The following is a 20253-nucleotide window of genomic DNA, read 5'->3' on the forward strand; positions in this document are numbered from 1 at the left end:
CACCAAATAACAGATAAACAAGCCCGCACAACAGCCAGCGGGCTGACTGCCCTTAAATAGCCTACCCACAAAACTAAACTCAAAACAGGTGCACCCAATCAGCCCAAACTAACAGAAACAAAAAAGGAAAAGAATCGATGGCAGCTAGTAGGCCGGTGACGACGACCGCCGAGCGAGGCCCGAACAGGAAGAGGCACCATCTTCGGTGGGATTCGTGACAGTACCCCCTCTCTGACGCGCGGCTCCCGCAGCGCGCCGACCCCCGGCCTCGAGGACGCCCCGGAGGGCGAGGCGCAGGACAATCCGGGTGGCCTCGAGGACGCCCCAGAGGGCGAGGCGCAGGACAATCCGGGTGGCGACGGTGGAAATCAACCAAGAGGGAAGGATCTAAAATGTCTCTCCCCGGTACCCAGCACCTCTCCTCCGGACCGTACCCCTCCCAGTCAACGAGGTACTGCAGGCCCCTCACCCGGCGTCTCGAGTCCAGAATAGCTCGTACTGTGTACGCCGGGGACCCCTCGATATCCAGAGGGGACGGAGGGACCTCCGGTACCTCACCTTCCTGAAGGGGACCAGCTACCACCGGCCTGAGGAGAGACACATGAAACGAGGGGTTAATGCGATAGTATAAAGGGAGTTGCAATCTATTACACACCTCGTTTATCCTCCTCAGGACTTTAAATGGCCCCACACACTGCGGCCCCAGCTTCCGGCAGGGCAGGCGGAGGGGCAGGTTTCGGGCCGAGAGCCAGACCCTGTCCCCTGGTGCGAACACAGGGGCCTCACTGCGGTGGCAGTCAGCGCTCTTCTTCTGCCGTTCACTGGCCTGCCTGAGAGAGTCCTGGACTGCCCGCCAGGTCTCCCTAGAACGCTGTACCCACTCCTCCACCGCAGGAGCTTCGGTCTGGCTCTGATGCCACAGAGCCAGGACCGGCTGGTACCCCAGTACGCATTCAAATGGCGACATGTTAGTTGAGGAGTGGCGGAGTGAGTTCTGGGCCAACTCTGCCCACGGGACGTACCTAGCCCATCCTCCTGGCCGGTCCTGGCAATACGACCTCAGAAACCTACCCACTTCCTGGTTCACTCTTTCCACCTGCCCATTACTTTCGGGGTGATACCCAGAGGTAAGGCTGACCGAGACCCCCAGACGCTCCATAAACGCCCTCCACACCCGGGACGTGAACTGGGGACCTCGATCAGATACGATGTCCTCCGGCACCCCGTAATGCCGGAAGACGTGGGTAAATAGAGCCTCCGCAGTCTGTAGGGCCGTAGGGAGACCAGGCAATGGAAGGAGACGACAGGACTTAGAAAACCGATCCACAACGACCAGAACGGTAGTGTTCCCCTGAGACGGGGGAAGATCAGTCAGAAAATCTACCGATAGATGAGACCATGGCCGTTGTGGAACCGGGAGGGGTTGTAACCTCCCTCTCGGCAGGTGCCTAGGAGCCTTACTCTGTGCGCATACCGAGCAGGAAGAGACATAGAGTCTCACGTCCTTAGCCAAGGTGGGCCACCAGTATTTCCCCCTAAGACCCCGCACTGTCCTCTCAATCCCCGGATGACCCGAAGAAGGTAGGGTGTGAGCCCTCAACGCCCGCTCGATGTCCGCGTCCACCTCCCATACCACTGGGGCCACCAGACAAGAGGCTGGAAGGATGGGAGTTGGATCGATGGGCCGGTCATCCGTGTCATAGAGACGAGACAGCGCGTCGGCCTTAGTGTTGAGGGAACCTGGTCGGTAAGAGATCGTAAATCTAAAACGAGTAAAGAACATGGCCCACCTAGCTTGACGCGGATTCAGTCTCTTCGCCTCTCGGATATACTCCAGATTGCGGTGGTCAGTCCAGATGAGAAAAGGGTATTTAGCCCCCTCAAGCCAGTGTCTCCACACCTTCAGGGCTTTTACCATAGCTAGTAACTCCCGGTCCCCCACATCATAGTTCCGCTCCGCCGGACCCAGCTTCTTAGAAAAGAAAGCACAGGGACGGAGCTTCGGTGGCGTGCCCGAGCGCTGTGATAGCACGGCTCCAACACCAGCCTCGGACGCATCCACCTCCACTATGAACGCTAACGAAGGGTCCGGATGCGCCAACACGGGAGCCTCAGTAAACCTTGCCTTCAACTGGTTCAAGGCTCCATCTGCCTCGGCCGACCACCGTAGACGCACCGGCACCCCCTTCAGCAGTGAGGTAATGGGCGCCGCCACTTGGCCAAAACCCCGGATAAACCTCCGGTAGTAATTGGCAAACCCTAAAAACCGCTGCACCTCCTTTACCGTGGTCGGAGTCGGCCAATTACGCACGGCGTTAACGCGGTCACACTCCATCACCACCCCCGAGGTGGAAATGCGATAACCCAGGAAGGAAACGGCTGGTTTGGAGAACACACATTTCTCAGCCTTGACGTATAGGTCATGCTCCAGCAGTCGCCCAAGCACCCTGCGTAAAAAGGGAGACATGCGCGGCGCGTGTGGCAGAATAGATCAAGATGTCATCAATATATACTACCACACCCTGCCCCTGCAAGTCCCTGAGAATCTCATCTATAAAGGATTGGAAGACGGCTGGAGCATTCTTCAACCCATACGGCATGACGAGGTACTCATAGTGGCCTGATGTGGTACTAAACGCTCTTTTCCACTCGTCTCATTGTTTCTCTTGTTTTGGGCCTCTAAATGTAAAGCTGCAGAGGTGTAATCATTCTCTTATTTCTACATTGCATAGTCATTAGAACAGGGTGCTGAGGCTTGGAGTCATACCTTTGTTCACTTTTTTTCATTGTCAAGTTGCCTGTGTAGGCTCTAAACAACGACGTTCTCTATCCCATAGATACTCCCGTAGAGAAATCAACCTGGATTGTTTTGCACTGCCGCCACTTCAGTGACACGTGCGTTGAACACCGATAAGAGGAATGCGATAAGAGAGACACGGAGAATAGGGCGGGATGAGGAAAGAGGCGAGCAAGAGAGAGTTGTTTGGGGTGCTGTCCAATGCCAAAATGTATTTCTTATTCGGGTTGATTTAAAACGTGGTTGCACCACTAGTTTGGTTTAAGAAGGTTCTTAGTGGAGGATTGCTGTATGCGTTGAGTTGCCAGACTTCTACAAGAGTTTTATGAGAGCGCTGTATGAGTGTGGGGGGAATAATGTACACACACAACACTTTCTCATCAGCCCCTTAGGTATAGTTAGTTATTCAGCCTATTTTAGGTGGCCCTAAATTATATTAGTTATGATCATCGGCATGATTTACAATTTGTGGTCCCAGTCTTTTCTTTTCAGCTGACCTAACAACTAAGCACCAAGGGTATTTATGTGACACATTTTGAACTATTCTTGTGTCCCAATGTCCCAGTTTTATAAGTCAGTCATGTTTGGGATAATCCTCCAATCACTCTCAAATGGAATCAAAGCATGCTCCCTCTCTCCTCCCCATTTCTCTCTCTCTCTCTCTCTCTCTCTCTCTCTCTCTCTCTCTCTCGCTCTCTCTCTCTCTCTCTCTCTCTCTCTCTCTCTCTCTCTCTCCATTCTGCAGAAACCAGTAATGGCACAGGGTCCATGAGGAGGAAGTTGAGCATCTTGTAACTGAGCACAGTGATTCTTATAACAGAGAATCTGCTGGAGCAGGAGTCCATTTAGAATACTTTGTCAAGTTCTTTCATTGGCTATACGTTATTGTGAACTGAACCTGGGTATAATGCCATTATCTCTCTGTGTTTGTTTGTTTATTACATTTATCCAATATTATTTCTAATAATATTTATATTCAACAATGTGAAATGTTATGCTTCATGTTTCATTGTCTTAATGCATTTGTTGAAAAGTTAAAAAAAAACTAAAAAAACATAGCAATGATGTAACTGCCAAGTTTATTAAAATGTACTTATGACTAGACTTAGACATCCATAGTACATTAACTGTTATCACATATTTGTACTACGGTTGAATGAGCCTGTTGAAAAGCTTTATTAACTTAACTATTAACAGATTACACAATTATATGTAGGGTTTTCTCCAGAGAATTGCAGCTGTTTCTCATATAGGCTTCATTCCATAGGGTTCATGGAACACTTTGTAGGAACCAAATCTCAGTGGTCAATTGATAAACCAATTCCAGGTGGCACATATGGTTCTCCATTGGGTTCCAGTCTGTGTGCTTTCTGACATCAAGGGACAAGAGATTGAGTCATGGTCTGCGTCCACACCCGGCGCCAGAACGAATCATTTGGACTGCCTTTGCTTTCCATAGGCGGGCCCGTTTTTTCACGGGACCTCATGCGTGCACATGCTTGCGCGTTCACAGTTTTTTAAATTGGTGTAATCCCTAATAGTAAAGCCCATCCGCAGCTCGTGGGTTTCAAGTTCGGGGAAGCTTACTATTTATCCTACCATTTTCTGCGTGACAGTTCTGATTTATTTTTATACGCACATTTTCAATAATAACGTTTTCATGTATCAAAATCAATGACTTTGTGATTATCGAGGCTGGGAGTGTTGGGAAGATTTTTCAAATACTGACGAACAATCATTCGCAATGGATGTTAAAAAAACAGACTTTGTTGACTTGTGTGAGACGAAGAAAAAATGTGTGGTGTACGTGGTGATTTAAGACAATCAGAAATAAGGCATTGCCAAATAGGCACTTTCCTACATATGCATGCATTCTGGAGAGAGACGTACCATATTTTTGCCACACTACCCTTACCATTTTCCTTGATGCAGTATTTTAAATTATACTCAAGACACATTATCTTCACACATATTTTAGACGCTTTTCACTGACAGCCGCAACTCAATCAGCTAGACCTATTGCCACGCGCACTTCACAAATGGCGGGCTTCCCAAACACACTTGTGATTTGAAAAAATCCACAGCTATTTTTCAAAAGAAGCTAATTATCCTCTGTGGCTAAATCATGCTCCCCGGTGAAGTGTTTTTAATTATTTTATTTACACAGGAGTGATTATATAATTTGGGAGAAACATGCATTTACTTTAGGGCAATCCAGCATCTTAACAGTACACTGTGCACACGCCAACTTTCCTTTCCAATTAGCAAGAGGCTGAAACCAGAGATCTGTATATAATGACGAGTTGCTTATGTCTCCACCCTAACAATGGGTATTCCCATAGAAACGCAGTGAATTTATACTGGACAGATTTTGGCAAGAGTGAGCCCTCTCGCTTCGCCACTTCCTCTCTGCTGAAGCTATATCACAGGAGAAAGCATCCGAGCGAGCGAAACAGCGCCCCTCTATATGTAGCTCATGTATCTGATGCTGTGTGGCCAGAAATAGTATGACATGCCATACTCTTTTGGTCCAGATAGCATCAGATACATGGTTTACACATACTGAGACAGAGAGGCGCTGTTTCGCTCGCTCGGATGCTTTAACTGAGATCAATGCGTCTTTCTGTCGGCAGTCGTCTCGGTCAAATAAATGATCAATAATTCAATATTTTATTTGGACGGTCAAGGATGTACGGTAGGTAGGTCGGGCCAGGCCCCATAAAGCTCGCCCATTACGCCGGGCCTTGTTGCGTCCAAATTGCACCCTATTTCCTATGTAGTGCACTTATTTTGACCAGAGTCCTATGGGGTTACAGTCAAAAGTAGTTATTTTTATTTGATTTATTTAACCCTTAATGTAGTGCACTATAAATGGAATAGAGGGACATTTAATTATGTAGGTGTAGGAGACTGTTCAAATAGATACAGCAATTTGATGCTGGAATATTTGGGCATATATTCAGGATATACACACAAACATGGGTGCGTGAATGATGCAAGAAAGAGGTTAGAGCTATGTACTGATTGCCCCTATTGTACTATGTAAAACAGTAAAGTATCATTAATGTAGCTTTTAGTACAATATACTTAATACTGCTTTTTTGCTACTGAATTGCTCTGTACATTTGTAGTCATCTAAATTAATTCATTTGAATGAATTTGTATCCTCTGCATGACCTCTTAATTGCTATTTTATATGTATTATTAGATATCCTAATGTGAACATCACTACAAAGTATGTGAACCATGTTTCCAATACTATAGTGCCAAGTAACACCTTTGACATTACTAATTAAAATGTAAACAAAGTAAATGTTTTTGTGTTTGTCTTTTATTCATGCCTCCACTTTTGTAATTAATGACTCAATAAATTCACGGTCAATTATATTTATTTCAACAACTACCTTTTCTCCCAAAATATGTTTTCTTATCCGTCTTATTATTCAGCCACAAGTTTACACACCAATAAATATGTGTAGCTTTGTAAAGTGTTTGTATTTCTTGCGGATGGAGTCTTATCTCATCATAATTTAACCATAGACATAGGATTAATTCCGTCTATAAGAAAACATGGCGATATTTTGATCACGACATTTCCTTTGACATAGGGACGGAATCAGATACTCTTAGGATATTCGTTTTCTTCGGGCTGCTGCTTATTGAAAAGTATGCCATTTCCTTAGCGAAAATAAAAATAATTCTCACTAAGATCCCTCTGAAAGGTCTCGCTAAGGTCCACTGGTGTGAGACTAAGATGTTTTCCATGTCGTTATCACCAGCCTTGTCATGAAATGGCCTCTGAACAAGCTGAATGCCTGTTGCGAGTGCACATAGACACACTGCAGGAATTCCATTACAGATAGCTACCACACATTACTTTGCGCAACACATACCGTTTCACTCTTGCCCTATCTATATGGGACCACCCATTATGGTCAAGAGAAAATCCGCACAACCCACATTGCACTTGCATTGCACTTGTCTGGCCTGGGTGGTCAAGCTGTCAACAACACTCTCTCTACTCTATCCAATAAAACATACAATACAGAATGAATGGGATTGCACAACTCATTCTATTAAATAAACCCTTAAAGACATTATGGAAGCTAGTCATAATGTAGTTCAATAATATTAATAACTCTCCTAATCCCCTTGCTGGACATAAAATATTCCATATACTGCGCCACTCCATTTTCTTACCCCTTATTCCAAGATTTAAAGTAGGACCATGAATGAAGGATCATACATGGAGGATTGTGGTCATGGCTATTTACAGAAAGCAGCATACCTTGCCTTTTAATAATTAATTTATTCAGACCATTGTATAGTTTGTGCATATTCGTGGTTTTGTAAGTATACCCTGTTCATTTTAGATGACGCAGTTATAGGTGTCACTGAGGATGTGAGTCATCTATGTGCTCATGATTTGCTTTGTGTGAATGTTTGAGAAGATGCACGTGCGACTTGACCTCTCAACCAAACATTACATTTTTTTATTTTTTTTTGCTAAACCTTCATTTATACCCATTTGTGAAACTGCAACATACAGCAAGAGGTTAGGGTAAAGTCGATCATTTTATGAATGCTAACGAGTGGTTAGGGTTTGTTAAGTGGTAGGGTAAGGTCAAGTTTAGCCAGCTAGTGTGCGCAGCGTCACCAAATGTACAGATACAGTAGGACGCATAAAAACGAACAATAAAATGTTTTATTATCATGCCTCGAGTAATAACAGGCTCATGAGAAAGATGTCAATGTTTAATGTCCATGTACACAAAAGATGAATGAGACACAATGTAGATACAAGGTGTGTGTGTGTGTGTGTGTGTGTGTGTGTGTGTGTGTGTGTGTGTGTGTGTGTGTGTGTGTGTGTGTGTGTGTGTGTGTGTGTGTGTGTGTGTGTGTGTGTGTGTGTGTGTGTGTGTGTGTGTGTGTGTGTGTGCAATGTGACATCAGCATCCCCTCTGTGTGTATATAAACCTACTTCCAGAGCAGGTCCTTTTCTGAATGACTCTCAACTACAGCCGTACACCTCAACTCCGTCCACCTCACAGGATAAGCAGAGGCATGCCTAGACACTTCAGCTCTCCCTAGACCCATATACTAAATACACTGAGTAACTCTGGTCTATCACACTTTTCACACTCTAGTAGCTAGCCATCGGAGCAGAAGATTCTCTTTAGATTCTCCATTTAAGCAGAGGGACAGCCGAAGCCTGATTTTCTGTCCGTCCTACACCCGAGGTTCCTAAAGCCAAAGCATACTTGGCTCTTCTCCACATTGTAAGTTTTCACTTCTATTCTTCACTCTTAAATGTCCTTGAATCAGCATCCCCTCTGTGTGTATATAAACCTACTTCCAGAGCAGGTCCTTTTCTGAATGACTCTCCACTACAATGTTTTCCTCTAAGATGTTTTATTTTAATAGCGGTTGTTATATTTTGAGCAAATTTGATTCTTGTTTTTTTTACACGCCTGAAGCATTTTTGATGTCAAGTGAACTCCATGACCAGTCTATCCCCAGGATTTACCAATGCTATTTTTCTATTGTGTTTTAGAGGCACTGCAATCATTTTCATAGCCAAGTCCTATAGCAAAAACTGGATGAATCACTGATGTTTCCGCGTCATTTTAACCCCAAACAATCTATGTGATTACGTTGAATCAACATGGAAAACTGATTGGATTTGCAAAAAGTCATCAATATAAAGGCATTTTGTCTTTTTTTCAACCAACATTTTCCCAACCTAAAATTCCTAATATTGAGTTGCACCCCCTTTGCCCTCAGAACAGCCTCAATTCGTCGGCATGGACTACACGATGTTGAAGGCATACAGGGTTGCTGGCCCATTGAGTCCAATACTGAGTCCAATACTTCCCACAGTTGTGTCACGTTGGCTGGATGTCCTTATGGTGGTGGATACACATGGGGAAACTGTTGAGCATGAAAAACCCTGCAGCGTTGCAGTTCTTGATACACTCAAACTGGTGTGCCTGGCGCCTACTATCATTCACCATGCACCCTGTCTTGACCATTCACGCTCTGAAAGGCGCACACACAATCCATGTCTCAATTGTCTCAAGGCTTAAAAATACTTCTTTAACCTGTCTCCTCCCCTTCATCCACACTGATTGAAGTGGAATTAACAGGTGACATCAATAAGGGACCATAGCTTTCACCTGGATTCACCTGGTCAGTCTATGTCATGGAAAGAGCAAGTGTTCCCAATGTTTTCTACACTTAGGGTATTGTGCTATTTTCTTGTAAGTCCATGCAATGTTTACAGAATTGTTTCATGCATAGTTTGGTAGTCAGTGTATTGCGCTGATGATAGTTTGGCAACAGAAGACAGAAATGTACTAGGAGTTTGGTATTCTGTTGTACTGTGTCTTCTGATTGTTATTCAATGAACACATTAATCTCATATTATAAATTCCTGGACTCTAAATAATTTATTCTATAGCACCTTTATAATCAAAGTTATGTTAATTGGTTCTGGTTGATCATTGATTTATATTATTATTTGCATGATGAATGCTATTTACTTTCTATGAACCTATGCTGATTAGCAAGAATTCAATTCTAAAGTAAAACTTTATTGTTCCAGATTGACGTCTGCCCCAGCCTAGGACTCAGTGATCGACATCTGTATGATGACCATGAGGGTGTGTGCGGTGCTCTATGCCCTCATGTTACTGCTGTCACGGACTCTATCCAAAACACACGTTGCGTATCCACAGCGCTCCATGGAGATAAGTATGTTATTTTCCAATCTCTGTCTTTCTTTACTCATCATTTTTTCCTTTAACTTTAACTAATTTACTATAAAGTCATATGATCGCTTTCGCCACTTTCATTCTTTGGACCGCATTCACACACTCACTCTCTCCTACCATGTTCTTGTGCACACTCCTCTCATTCTCTTCCAACTTCTCCCACAGTCCCTTTGACCCCACAGATTCTGTTACAATCTCACCTATATTTCTCAGCTCCCCCAACATTGACATCATTATTTATTTTCAGAAAGGTTGTTGTGTGTCTTCTATTTTTCCTCCCCCGAAAATATTTGTGACACTCAGATCCAGACATCTATGCCTCGTGGTACACAGGACGAGGGATCCGACCAGTAGGACGTTTTGGGCGACGGACGAACGGGAGAATCCAAAGGCTGGCTCTCGCCACACATAGTCTGTGTTCCCAACATGGAAAACGAAGACTGGCGAACGGATTAATTACATCATGAAACTGTTTTGCCTCTTTATTTCTCCGTTGTTGTTTGCATATTAAGAAGTGACGTGATTGAATAAAAACATTTAGAAACTAGGGTGTCATGGTGAATTCTGCTCTTCTTACATACAGTGCATCTGTCTCATATTGTGCATTTGTCTTGGCTTTGACTCTAAATTGTAACCTTTAACACTTCTGGACAATATTTTTAGTTACGCTTTATATTACAGTCATTTTACAGTGAGGTTCGGGGCCGGACTTGGACCAAAAATCGTCCCTGGCATTTTTAACACACTGGGCCATTTATTTCCCCCGAGACCCCCTATTATTAGACCGTTAATAATTTGTGCACGGTATAAAGATTACTAAGGTATAAAGACTAGTAACATAGGCTGTAAAGTAGTAGGAAACACCGTACAAGCGATAAAGGTTAAAAGGCTACAGCATAAGAATTGTTGGAAGAGATTCTCTTCTGCACTGTTGAACCAATCCAGTAAATGTGGAGGAGGAGTTAAGATGGAGTGTCGTCTTGTTCAAATCCAAAAGCGGAAGTCGCATCAGGCTCTTTTTCCATTTCCACCGAAAAACGGATGCATCCGGTTGGGTCCAAACCCGCAGGTAATTGCCTGTAGCTCATTGGCTAGATGCACTATATATACAAAAGTATGTGGACACCCCTTCAAATTAGTGGATTCGGCTATTTTAGCCACACCCGTTGCTGACAGGTGTATAAAATCGAGCACACAGCCATACAATTTCCATAGACAAACATTGGCAGTAGAACTGGCTTATTGAAAAGCTCAGTGACTTTCAATGTGGCACCATCATAGGATGACACCTTTCCAACAAGTCAGTTTGTCACATTTCTGCCCTACTACAGCTGCCCCGGTCAACTGTAAGTGCTGTTATTGTGAAGTGGAAACATCTAGGAGACAACGGTTCAGCCGCAAAGTGGTAGACCACTCTAGCTCTGTCATGTATCAGTATGCAGAGGTGAGTACGGAGTCAAGCTCACACAATGGGACCGCCGAGTGCTGAAGCACGTAGCGCGTAAAAATCGTCTGTCCTTAGTTGCAACACTCACTACCGAGTTCCAAACTGCCTCTGGAAGCAACGTCAGCACAATAACTATTCATCGGGAGCTTCATGAAATGGGTTTTCATGGCAGAGCAGACACACACAAGCCTAAGGTCAAATCACCCTTCACCATCTGGCAGTCCGAGGGACAAATCTGAATTGCCAGGAGAACGCTACCTGCCCGAATGCATAGTGCCAACTGTAAAGTTTGGTGGAGGAGGAATAATGGTCTGGGGATTTTTGTCATGGTTTTGGCTAAGCCCCTTAGTTCCAGTGAAGGGAAACCTTAACGCTACAGCATACAATGACATTGTAGACAATTCTGTGCTTCCAACTTTGTGCCAACAGTTTGCGGAAGGCCCTTTCTTGTTTCAGCATGACAATGTCCCCGTGCACAAAGCGAGGTCCATACAGAAATGTTTTGTCAAGTTCAGTGTGGAAGAACTTGACTGGTCTGCACAGAGCCCGGACCTCAACCCTATCGAACACCTTTGGGATTAATTGGAACGCCGACTGAGAGCCAGGCCTAATCATCCAACATCAGTGCCCGACCTCACTAATGCTCGTGGCTGAATGGAAGCAAGTCCCCACAGCAATGTTCCAACATCTAGTGGAAAGCCTTCTCAGAAGAGTGAAGGCTGTTAGAGCAGCAAAGCGGGGACCAACGCCATATTAATGCCCATGATTTTGGAATTAGATGTTCTACGAGCAGGTGTCCACATACACAAAATAACCAAAAGTATATCTGGTGATCAGAATCATAGTTGCTGGACTACATGGCAACAAACCAGGGATCGGTTGGCTAAAGTCAGGGAGGTGAGAGAGTTCTACAGCCAGACACCTTGGCACCAGAAGGAGGAGAGTGTCAGAGAAGGCTGCAGAAGCCTATACACTTAGGAGCCACATGGGGTTTTCCACAGAGGGAAGGCATTAGGATTGTAACCTGTCATAACTCTCCTGTGACGATCTGAAGGATCAGGTTACAGTGGGTCCGCTCTACAGCGTGCTCTCTCTCGTAGAGGGGGAGAGCAGGAAGCCAGCTGTGTTATGGTCGGTCATAAAATACGCTGCCCCTATGCTCTGTAGTGTTCGAGTTTGGAATGTAAACTGTGGAACACAGAGAGATCCTTGGACATCAAGTTTGAATAATTAATCAATATTTATATTTTTGAGAATGTGGGAGTGGTCCGTGGACACTTAAGGGACAGTCATGACAAGTGTGTTTAATTTGGTGATCTCATGAAGGACAGGATACCCACATTACTGTATCTCTGGTTGTGTACACCTTCCAATTATGGGGTTTACTGATGGTTGTGTCATGACGTTGGCCTGTGGGTAAGGTTTATGACCCCCCATAAATACCTTTCTCCCTTTCCTCTCTCTTGACTCTACCGAAGGACTCTTGAAAAGCCTTTGTTAAACATAGAGAGTCTGGGAACGTAAAAAGGTGGGGGGAAAGGAACCATATTTCAGTAATCCAACCAGTTGAAAATATGCATTCGTACTCAATGAATATGATGCCAGATCAGTTGGCGTCTGAGATATTATGACTGATGACTGGATGACATAAACTGTATCTTGGAAAGTTTACACATTCTAGTTATCAGATTCACATGGAATTGTTGTGCAATTTAAATGTTTAAATTTGAAACTACTTGTGAAAAGATTAAATGTAATTTTAGCTTCCAAATGAGAGAATTGGGTTTTCATAAGGTTAAAGCTCTGCTCACTCAGTGGCCCGCCCATGTGAAGAGACATTGGTTATAAACTATGAAACACGCCCTTCTACTCCCCTCCTATATAAAGCCCTTGACGAAAATGTACCTTTCTGTTCCGATGACATTAGGGCGACAGACCTATGTTGAAAGTGTTCAGATAATAAGCTGTTCCGGGTACATTAGGGCGAGAACCCTATGTTAGAAGGACAAAGACCACCTACAGAACTAAGCCAACCTCAGCAAGAACCTAACAAAATTAGCATCGAATTTCAATGTGAAGGTGACGACCTCCATGCTGGAAGGATGAATTTCGACTAGACCAGCCAGAATATAGCATGAGCATATAGCATGGCAACTTGGTATGAACTTTGAACTCTTATTCACTCCAGAAGTGATACCTCCTAGTTGTTGAGTTAGCAGCGGCCGCTGTAAACGTGGGCTAGGAAAGGACGGACGACCTATCCCGTCTACCACACAACAATGTTACTACAACATATCCAGTTTACCACCAGGGGCACTCTTCAAAGGACAAGGAAGATCTCTGTTGGGCAACACGGCCTTCCATCTACCACCAACCTATTGAAGTGCAGCTCAGAGTAAATATTTATTGCATTTTCTTTTTCCAAATGGGCGGTAATTTAGAATGCATAAGATACTGTATTTACGATAGCATAGCTTCTCCCTTCTCCCTTCCTGCTCTTTCACTCAAATCCATCCCCCTCTCTTTGTGTAACCAGCCGTCGTATCTGTTCCGTCCACTGGGGACGTTTTCTTTATGACAATTTGTAATCAATGTATGATCCATTCGGTGTATGTGATTCTGTGTGATTAGTTAGGTATTTAGTAAATAAATGATTAAACCCAATGTTGTATTGCTGATTGAACTTGTTAGCCAGGGTTCGTGAAGATAACCAAGAATTTACCACTTTCAGATGAGACTAAACAAGGTGGTGATTAAGTATTGCCTGCTATTGACGTAAACGATTACCAGGTCTTTAAGAGTTTATTCGGGAAGATAACAGCTCTATAAACATTATTTCGTGGTGCCCCGACTTTCTAATTAATTATCTACCTGATTAGCTTAATCGGGTAATATTAATTACAGAGAAATGATTTTATAGAATAGCATGTTATATTACTTAATCCGGCATAGCCAAAGACACGACAGTTGGGTAAAATATATGATTACATTTGAAACTATTTGTTAAAAGATTAAATGTTATGTTAGCCTTCTAAATGAGATTATGGATTCTCATATGAAGTTTAGTTAGTCAGTGGCCACACCCCCGTGATCACAGACATCACATTAGGCGTAATAGAACCACCCCTTCTTCCACAGAGTATAAAACCCACTTCCTACAAAATGTACATTAATTCAGAGAACGCCAGGATAGAGTCCCCACGTTGGAATGGCTACAATTCTATAAACCATTAGACTAGAAGACATGCAGCTGACGCTACATGTGAAATGGTTAAGAACTACAACTTTATAGGCCACGGAGACCATAGCATTGGCTACACGGCTAGAAATGGTTCAACTCTGAGACTATCGATCACTACAGAATAAGAACAAATCCTAGACGTAGTATTACTAGTCTGCAGCTGAAAATAACGTAAGTCTAGTACGAGAATATCAACAACTGCGGAAGCATCTTTTCTATGTAACAACCTTCTGTACGCCTGACATATACATTACAACAGACACTATCCAGAGCCGCTGAGAAAGCGAAAACTACGAAAGACATTGAGACTGTAAGGCCTGGGTGTCGGAGTGCGTAGTCAAGCGCAGGGAAACAGCAGGTGCAATAACAACTGTTCTTTAATGAACACAGAGAAACCAGGCCACCCTACTAACACACTGGGTGTACTCCTCAAACAACCCCAGACACGGGGGAAACGAACACAGTCCAGTAAACACGAAGCACGAAACAAACACCACTCTTACTAACAAACAATCCCGCACAAAGAAACGTGCGGGCCGGCTGACTAATAAGCCCAACTAATTACACCCTAATACAAAACAGGTGAACCCAATAAACACATAGGGAGGGGGAGAAAAGGATCAGTGGCAGCTAATAGGCCGGTGACGCCGAGCGCCACCCGAACGGGAAGGAGAGCCTGCCTCGGTCGAAGTCGTGACAGAGACTTCTGGGGAAGTTAACCAGAGACTCTCTGATGAACTGACTCTCCAGCAGATTCCAACAGAGAAGACAACAACATACAGGCGTAAATATATACATTGCAATTATTCTCGAATGAGCGGCCATTCATGTGCAAAATTAGCATTTCAATGAACATAATTATCAACTGTGTGTAGTGAATCCATTTTGTCTTTCCCACTCTTTTATCTGTCCCCACCCCTTTCCATTGTCTACAAAGCCGTCATACCGGTTTAGCCCACTTATCAATGCATTGTCTTAGTAACCAATATCTACTGTTTGTTTGTTATGTATTTCTGTGATTATTTATTTAGTTAGTAAATAAATAATTAAGCCAATTTGTATATCGCTGATTCATCATTTAGGCTAGGTTTCGTGCAGATATCCAAGGGTTTGCGACGTTCAGTAATGAGAACTGATGAGGTAATAATGATACATTAATAAAAGACTAATCGATAAGATATGAAAATATCTGAGGAGTCGATTCAGGAAATAGAAACTATAAACATTTTCCCGTGATGCCCCAACTTCCTAGTTAATTAAAGTTTACATGATTAGTTTAATCACGTAATAATAATAATAGTTACACATCGAGAATTGACTTGATAAAATAACAGTCTCCACATTTAATGATAGTCCAGACACGACAAACTGATCTTAGATATTTATTGGCAAACATATTAGCTCGAGCCAGTCAGTAATGGAGAGGTGAATCATAATAAAAATGTAATCATAGTCATTATATAAAAATATGGGGAAAATATATGTCTAAAGGCTATTGTTGACAAGGATCATTTTAGTGGTGTAATATAGGAGCTCATATTTCACCAAACAAAAGTGATTGTAATTAACATGTGTAACTTTCCAGCCTCAATTAAATCCTCTTCTGATTAGAGATTGCCCCTCGCTTCCATTTCAAATATATCCTCTCGATAGCTCACTTTATGGGGATTCACTCAGGCGGATTCTCTAACGGAAGTACCAATCACAGAGTTTGTTGGAGACAGACAGGTCGAATGGCGAATGATATTAAAACTCCTCTTCACAAGACACCACTCGCCCCGCCTCTGGTCATTATTGCCTCTCTTTGTAACGGTACTCGCCCTCATCTAATGACGAGTATGAAAGATCGGACCAATGTGCAGCGTGGTAAGTGTCCATTTTAATGAAATGCAACTGAACACTGAATGACAAAACAAAAAGAGAAAATGAACGAGACTGAAACAGTTTTGTATGGTAAAACACAGAAAACAACTACCCACAACCCATAGTGGGAAAACAGGCTACCTAAGTGTGATTCTCAATCAGAGACAACGAACAACAGCTGCCTCTGATTGAGAACCATACCAGGCCAAACACAGAAATACAAACATAGAAAAACAACATAGAATTCCCACCCCAACTCACGCCCTGACCAAACCAAAACAAAGACATAAAAAAGGAACTAAGGTCAGAACGTGACACTCTTCCTTGAGAAGAGTTCTGTCTAACTCCGGAAGATCTTCTCAGCATGACTAGATTCCTGTCTTCCTACGTAACTGTTCTCTGGCGAACCGCAAGGTTCCAAACTGACAAAGGACAACGACAACCAAGCAGGGCCCAGCGGATTGACATCGAGTCCGACCATACTGGCAACAGCACCACCAGCTTCAGGTAACTTTGCAAGCTAGCTACTTACCACCACCAGGCAGGTCAGCCATGTATCTAGCATGATGACAATCTATTTAGCTAGATGTTATATGTATAATGAAAACAAGTCAGTCAGACTCAATCATTCATGTGTCACACACTGAACTTATGACAGCTAATTAATGGTGGTGCTTGCTAATGACTGTCCCAAGATGACAATGTGGATGTGGTCGTTGGTAGCAGCAACAGCACCACCGGTGTTACTGCCACTGGCGACACCAAAGGAAAAACAGTACCATCAGGTAGGCAGGCAGGCCCTAACTGAGTTCCCTCTAGCTAGCTACCACCAGCCCAGGACTTAGCATGATGATGACAACCCCATTCGTTCAATTGTTTAGCTATCTGAATGTTAGGGATATGTAATCAAATGTGTTGGCTTGCTTGCTAACAAGTCAGTCAGATTCCATCATGAGTCACACTAAACTTCTGATGAGCTATTCAATGGTGCTTGCTTATGACCGCCCCTAGATGACAATGTGGACGATGAGGTCGGTAGCAAGAGCACCAGTGCTGCCTAGGGAAACGGTAGTGATGATAATGATGCCGCCGCTGGGACCACCACCAGACCTCGTAACACAGGCCTCGACCCGGGATGTTGGTCAATGACAGCGCAGTCGATGACAGCGTGAAGGTCAATGACAGGGCACGGACCTACTGGGTCGATAAAGGGGTAGCGGGACCAACATCAGGCCAAAATAGGAACGCAGATTTCTCAGCCTCGAAGAAACAATACAAATATCAAAAGTGATCCTTTTCAAAACTCTTTTGCAGTCGCAAACTTTTGAATGGCGAGTCTGTGCCCCATGAGTGGCTCATTTACTCTCCTTCAAAACGGTCTATTTTGTTTTGTGTGACAGTTGTTCGGGGAAAAGGATAACATGTCAAAATTTGCGACTTGTACTGGATTTAATGACTGGAAACATGCAAATGTGTGCATAACCGAACATGACGAATCAGGGGCCCATCGCAAATGCATGCTGACATGGATCTCAAGGACTGCAGAAAAAGGACTAATTGACTCGGGGCTAAAATAACCATTTGAGACCAGCTGCCAGTATTGGACAACAAAATATTTGGTTCCATCTCAAATTACAATTATTTGGATATACTTCAAGTTGACATTTCTACATGAACACGCTGCAAGATATGGGAATGCAGGAAGAGGCAACCCGTCTTATCTACCATTTGTATCGACTGTGCAGTGAATGGGAGAGAGGGTACTCCTAGAAATAATATTGGAACTTAAAATATTAAAATATTTTTCTATCAGTGTTGATTCCACCCCAGATGTTACCCACGTAGATCAGCTGACTTTTATCATGAGATATGTCTCGCCTGACGGTAAATTTGAGGAGCGTTTCCTTAAGTTCCTTACTATAACAAGTCACACAGGAGAATCACTTTGCTCCAAATCCACTTGGCGATAGCATATAACATCAGGTTTACAACCAAATGTAAACAGTCGAATTGAAACCCTCAAATCTCTTTCCGGTACAAGGTGGTCTGCCCATGCACAAGCCACAAATGCAATATGCCTCAATTATGCCAATGTTATTCAGTTTTATCTAGAAGTATCTGAGGACGAAAATCTAACTCTGGCCACACGTAATGAGGCTCTAACGCTCTATACCCGAATGGATAAACTCGAGATAGCTTTTTCTGTAACTTGTGGAACACAATACTCCAACGTTTTCAGAATACAAGCACAACCCTTCAGGCAGTCCAAAATTGGAAATGTCTAACGCTGTACATTTGGTGGCCTCCTTGAGAGATTTTGTGGCTGGGCTACGGGACCAGTTTTATCAGCTTTGAGGCAAAAGGAAAGGACATGTCACCAAGCATCCCAACGCTTTACAAATCTGACACGTAATGATAGAGAAGAGGCAGAGGCAGAGGCAGATCCTGACTGTCATTTATCACACACTCACACATTCTACACTGACACTCCAACACACAAATACAGTATTCAGACCCCTTGACTTTTTCCAAATAATGACAAAGCAAAGATACATTTTTATAAATGTATTACAAATAAAAAACTGAAATATCACATTTACACAAGTATTCAGACCCTTTACTCAGTACTTTGTTGAAACACCTTTGGCAGGGATTACAGCGTTGAGTCTTCTTGGGTATGATGCTACAAGCTTGGCATACCTGTATTTTGGGGAGTTACTCCTATTCTTCTCTGCGTATCCTCTCAAGCTCTGCCAGGTTGGCTGCACAGCTATTTTCAGGTCTCTCCAGAGATGTTAGATCGGGTTCAAGTCCGGGCTCTGGCTGGGCCACTCAAGGACATTTAGAGACTTGTCCCGAAGACACACCTGCATTGTCTCGGCTGTGTGCTTAGGGTTGTTGTCCTGTTGGAAGGTGAAACTTGGCCCCAGTCTGAGGTCCTGGGCAGGTTTCCATCAAGGATCTCTCTGTACTTTGCTCCGGTCATCTTTGCCTCGATCCTGCCACCATCATGCTTTACCATAGGGATGGTGCCAGGTTTTCTCCAGACGTGACACCCATCTCTGCGGAGTAACTCTGGAGCCCTGTCAGAGTGACCATTGGGTTCTTGGTCACCTCCCTGACTAAGGGCCTTCTCCGCCAATTGCTCAGTTGGGCTGGGCGGCCAGCTCAAGAAAAGCCTTGGTGATTCCAAACTTCTTCCATTTAAGAATGATGAAGGCCACTGTGTTCTTGGGGACCTTCGATGCTGTAGACATTTTTGGGTAGCCTTTCGCAGATCTGTGCCTTGACACAATCCTGTCTCAGAGCTCTACGGACAATTCCTTCGACCTCATGGCTTGGTTTTTGCTCTGACATGCACTGTCAACTGTAGGACATTATATAGACAGGTGCCTTTCCAAATCATGTCCAATCAATAGAATTTACCACAGGTGGACTCCAATCAAGTTGTATAAACATCTCAAGGATGATCAATGGAAACAGGATGCACCTGAGCTCAATTTCGAGGTTCATAGCATAGGGTCTGAATACTTATGTAAATAAGGAATTTGTTTATTATTTTTAATACATTTGCTAACAAAAACTATTTAATCAATTTTAGAATAAGGCTGTAACGTAACAAAATGTGGAAAAAGTCAATGTGTCTGAATACTTTCCGAAGTTTGGACACCTACTCATTCAAGGGTTTTTCTTTATTTTACTATTTTCTACACTGTAGAATAATAGTGAAGACATCAAAACTATGAAATAACACATATGGAATCATGTAGTGACCCAAATAATTGTTAAACAAATACAAATATATTTGACATTCTTCCAAGTAACCACCCTTTGCCTTGATGACAGCTTTGCACACTCTTGGCATTCTCTCAATCAGCTTCATGAGGTAGTCACCTGGAAAGCAGGGTTAGCCAGGCACTCATGCCCTCTCACCCTTGCGCTGGTGGCTCGAGGGTGCCGAAAAGCCAGCTACTACTGGCCATCTTGTTTCTCTCACATAGTACACCAAACAACGTTTGTACCCTGTTTTGTGCTGCTACCATGTTGTGCTGCTGCCAAGATGTGTTGCTACCATGTTGTCATGTTGTGTTGCTGCCATGCTATGTCGTCGTCTTAGGTCTCTCTTACACCA

The 20253-nt window shown here is 43.6% G+C and overlaps 1 protein-coding gene across 2 annotated transcripts in view; it reads left to right on the forward strand.

Moving 5' to 3' along the window:
- The window catches only part of LOC139538304 (melanophilin-like), a 139809-nt gene extending 133699 nt beyond the window's left edge, over window positions 1–6110 (forward strand). For both annotated transcript variants that reach the window (XM_071340171.1, XM_071340172.1), the window contains one exon: window positions 3543–6110. In XM_071340171.1, coding sequence (XP_071196272.1) covers window positions 3543–3592 — 50 coding nt within the window. In that variant the 3' untranslated portion in view covers window positions 3593–6110. The remainder of the gene's footprint in view (window positions 1–3542) is intronic.
- The last annotated feature ends 14143 nt before the right edge of the window (window positions 6111–20253 follow it).

Source organism: Salvelinus alpinus, chromosome 14 (genome assembly GCF_045679555.1).
Source record: "Salvelinus alpinus chromosome 14, SLU_Salpinus.1, whole genome shotgun sequence".
NCBI classification, from domain to species: Eukaryota; Metazoa; Chordata; class Actinopteri; order Salmoniformes; family Salmonidae; genus Salvelinus; species Salvelinus alpinus.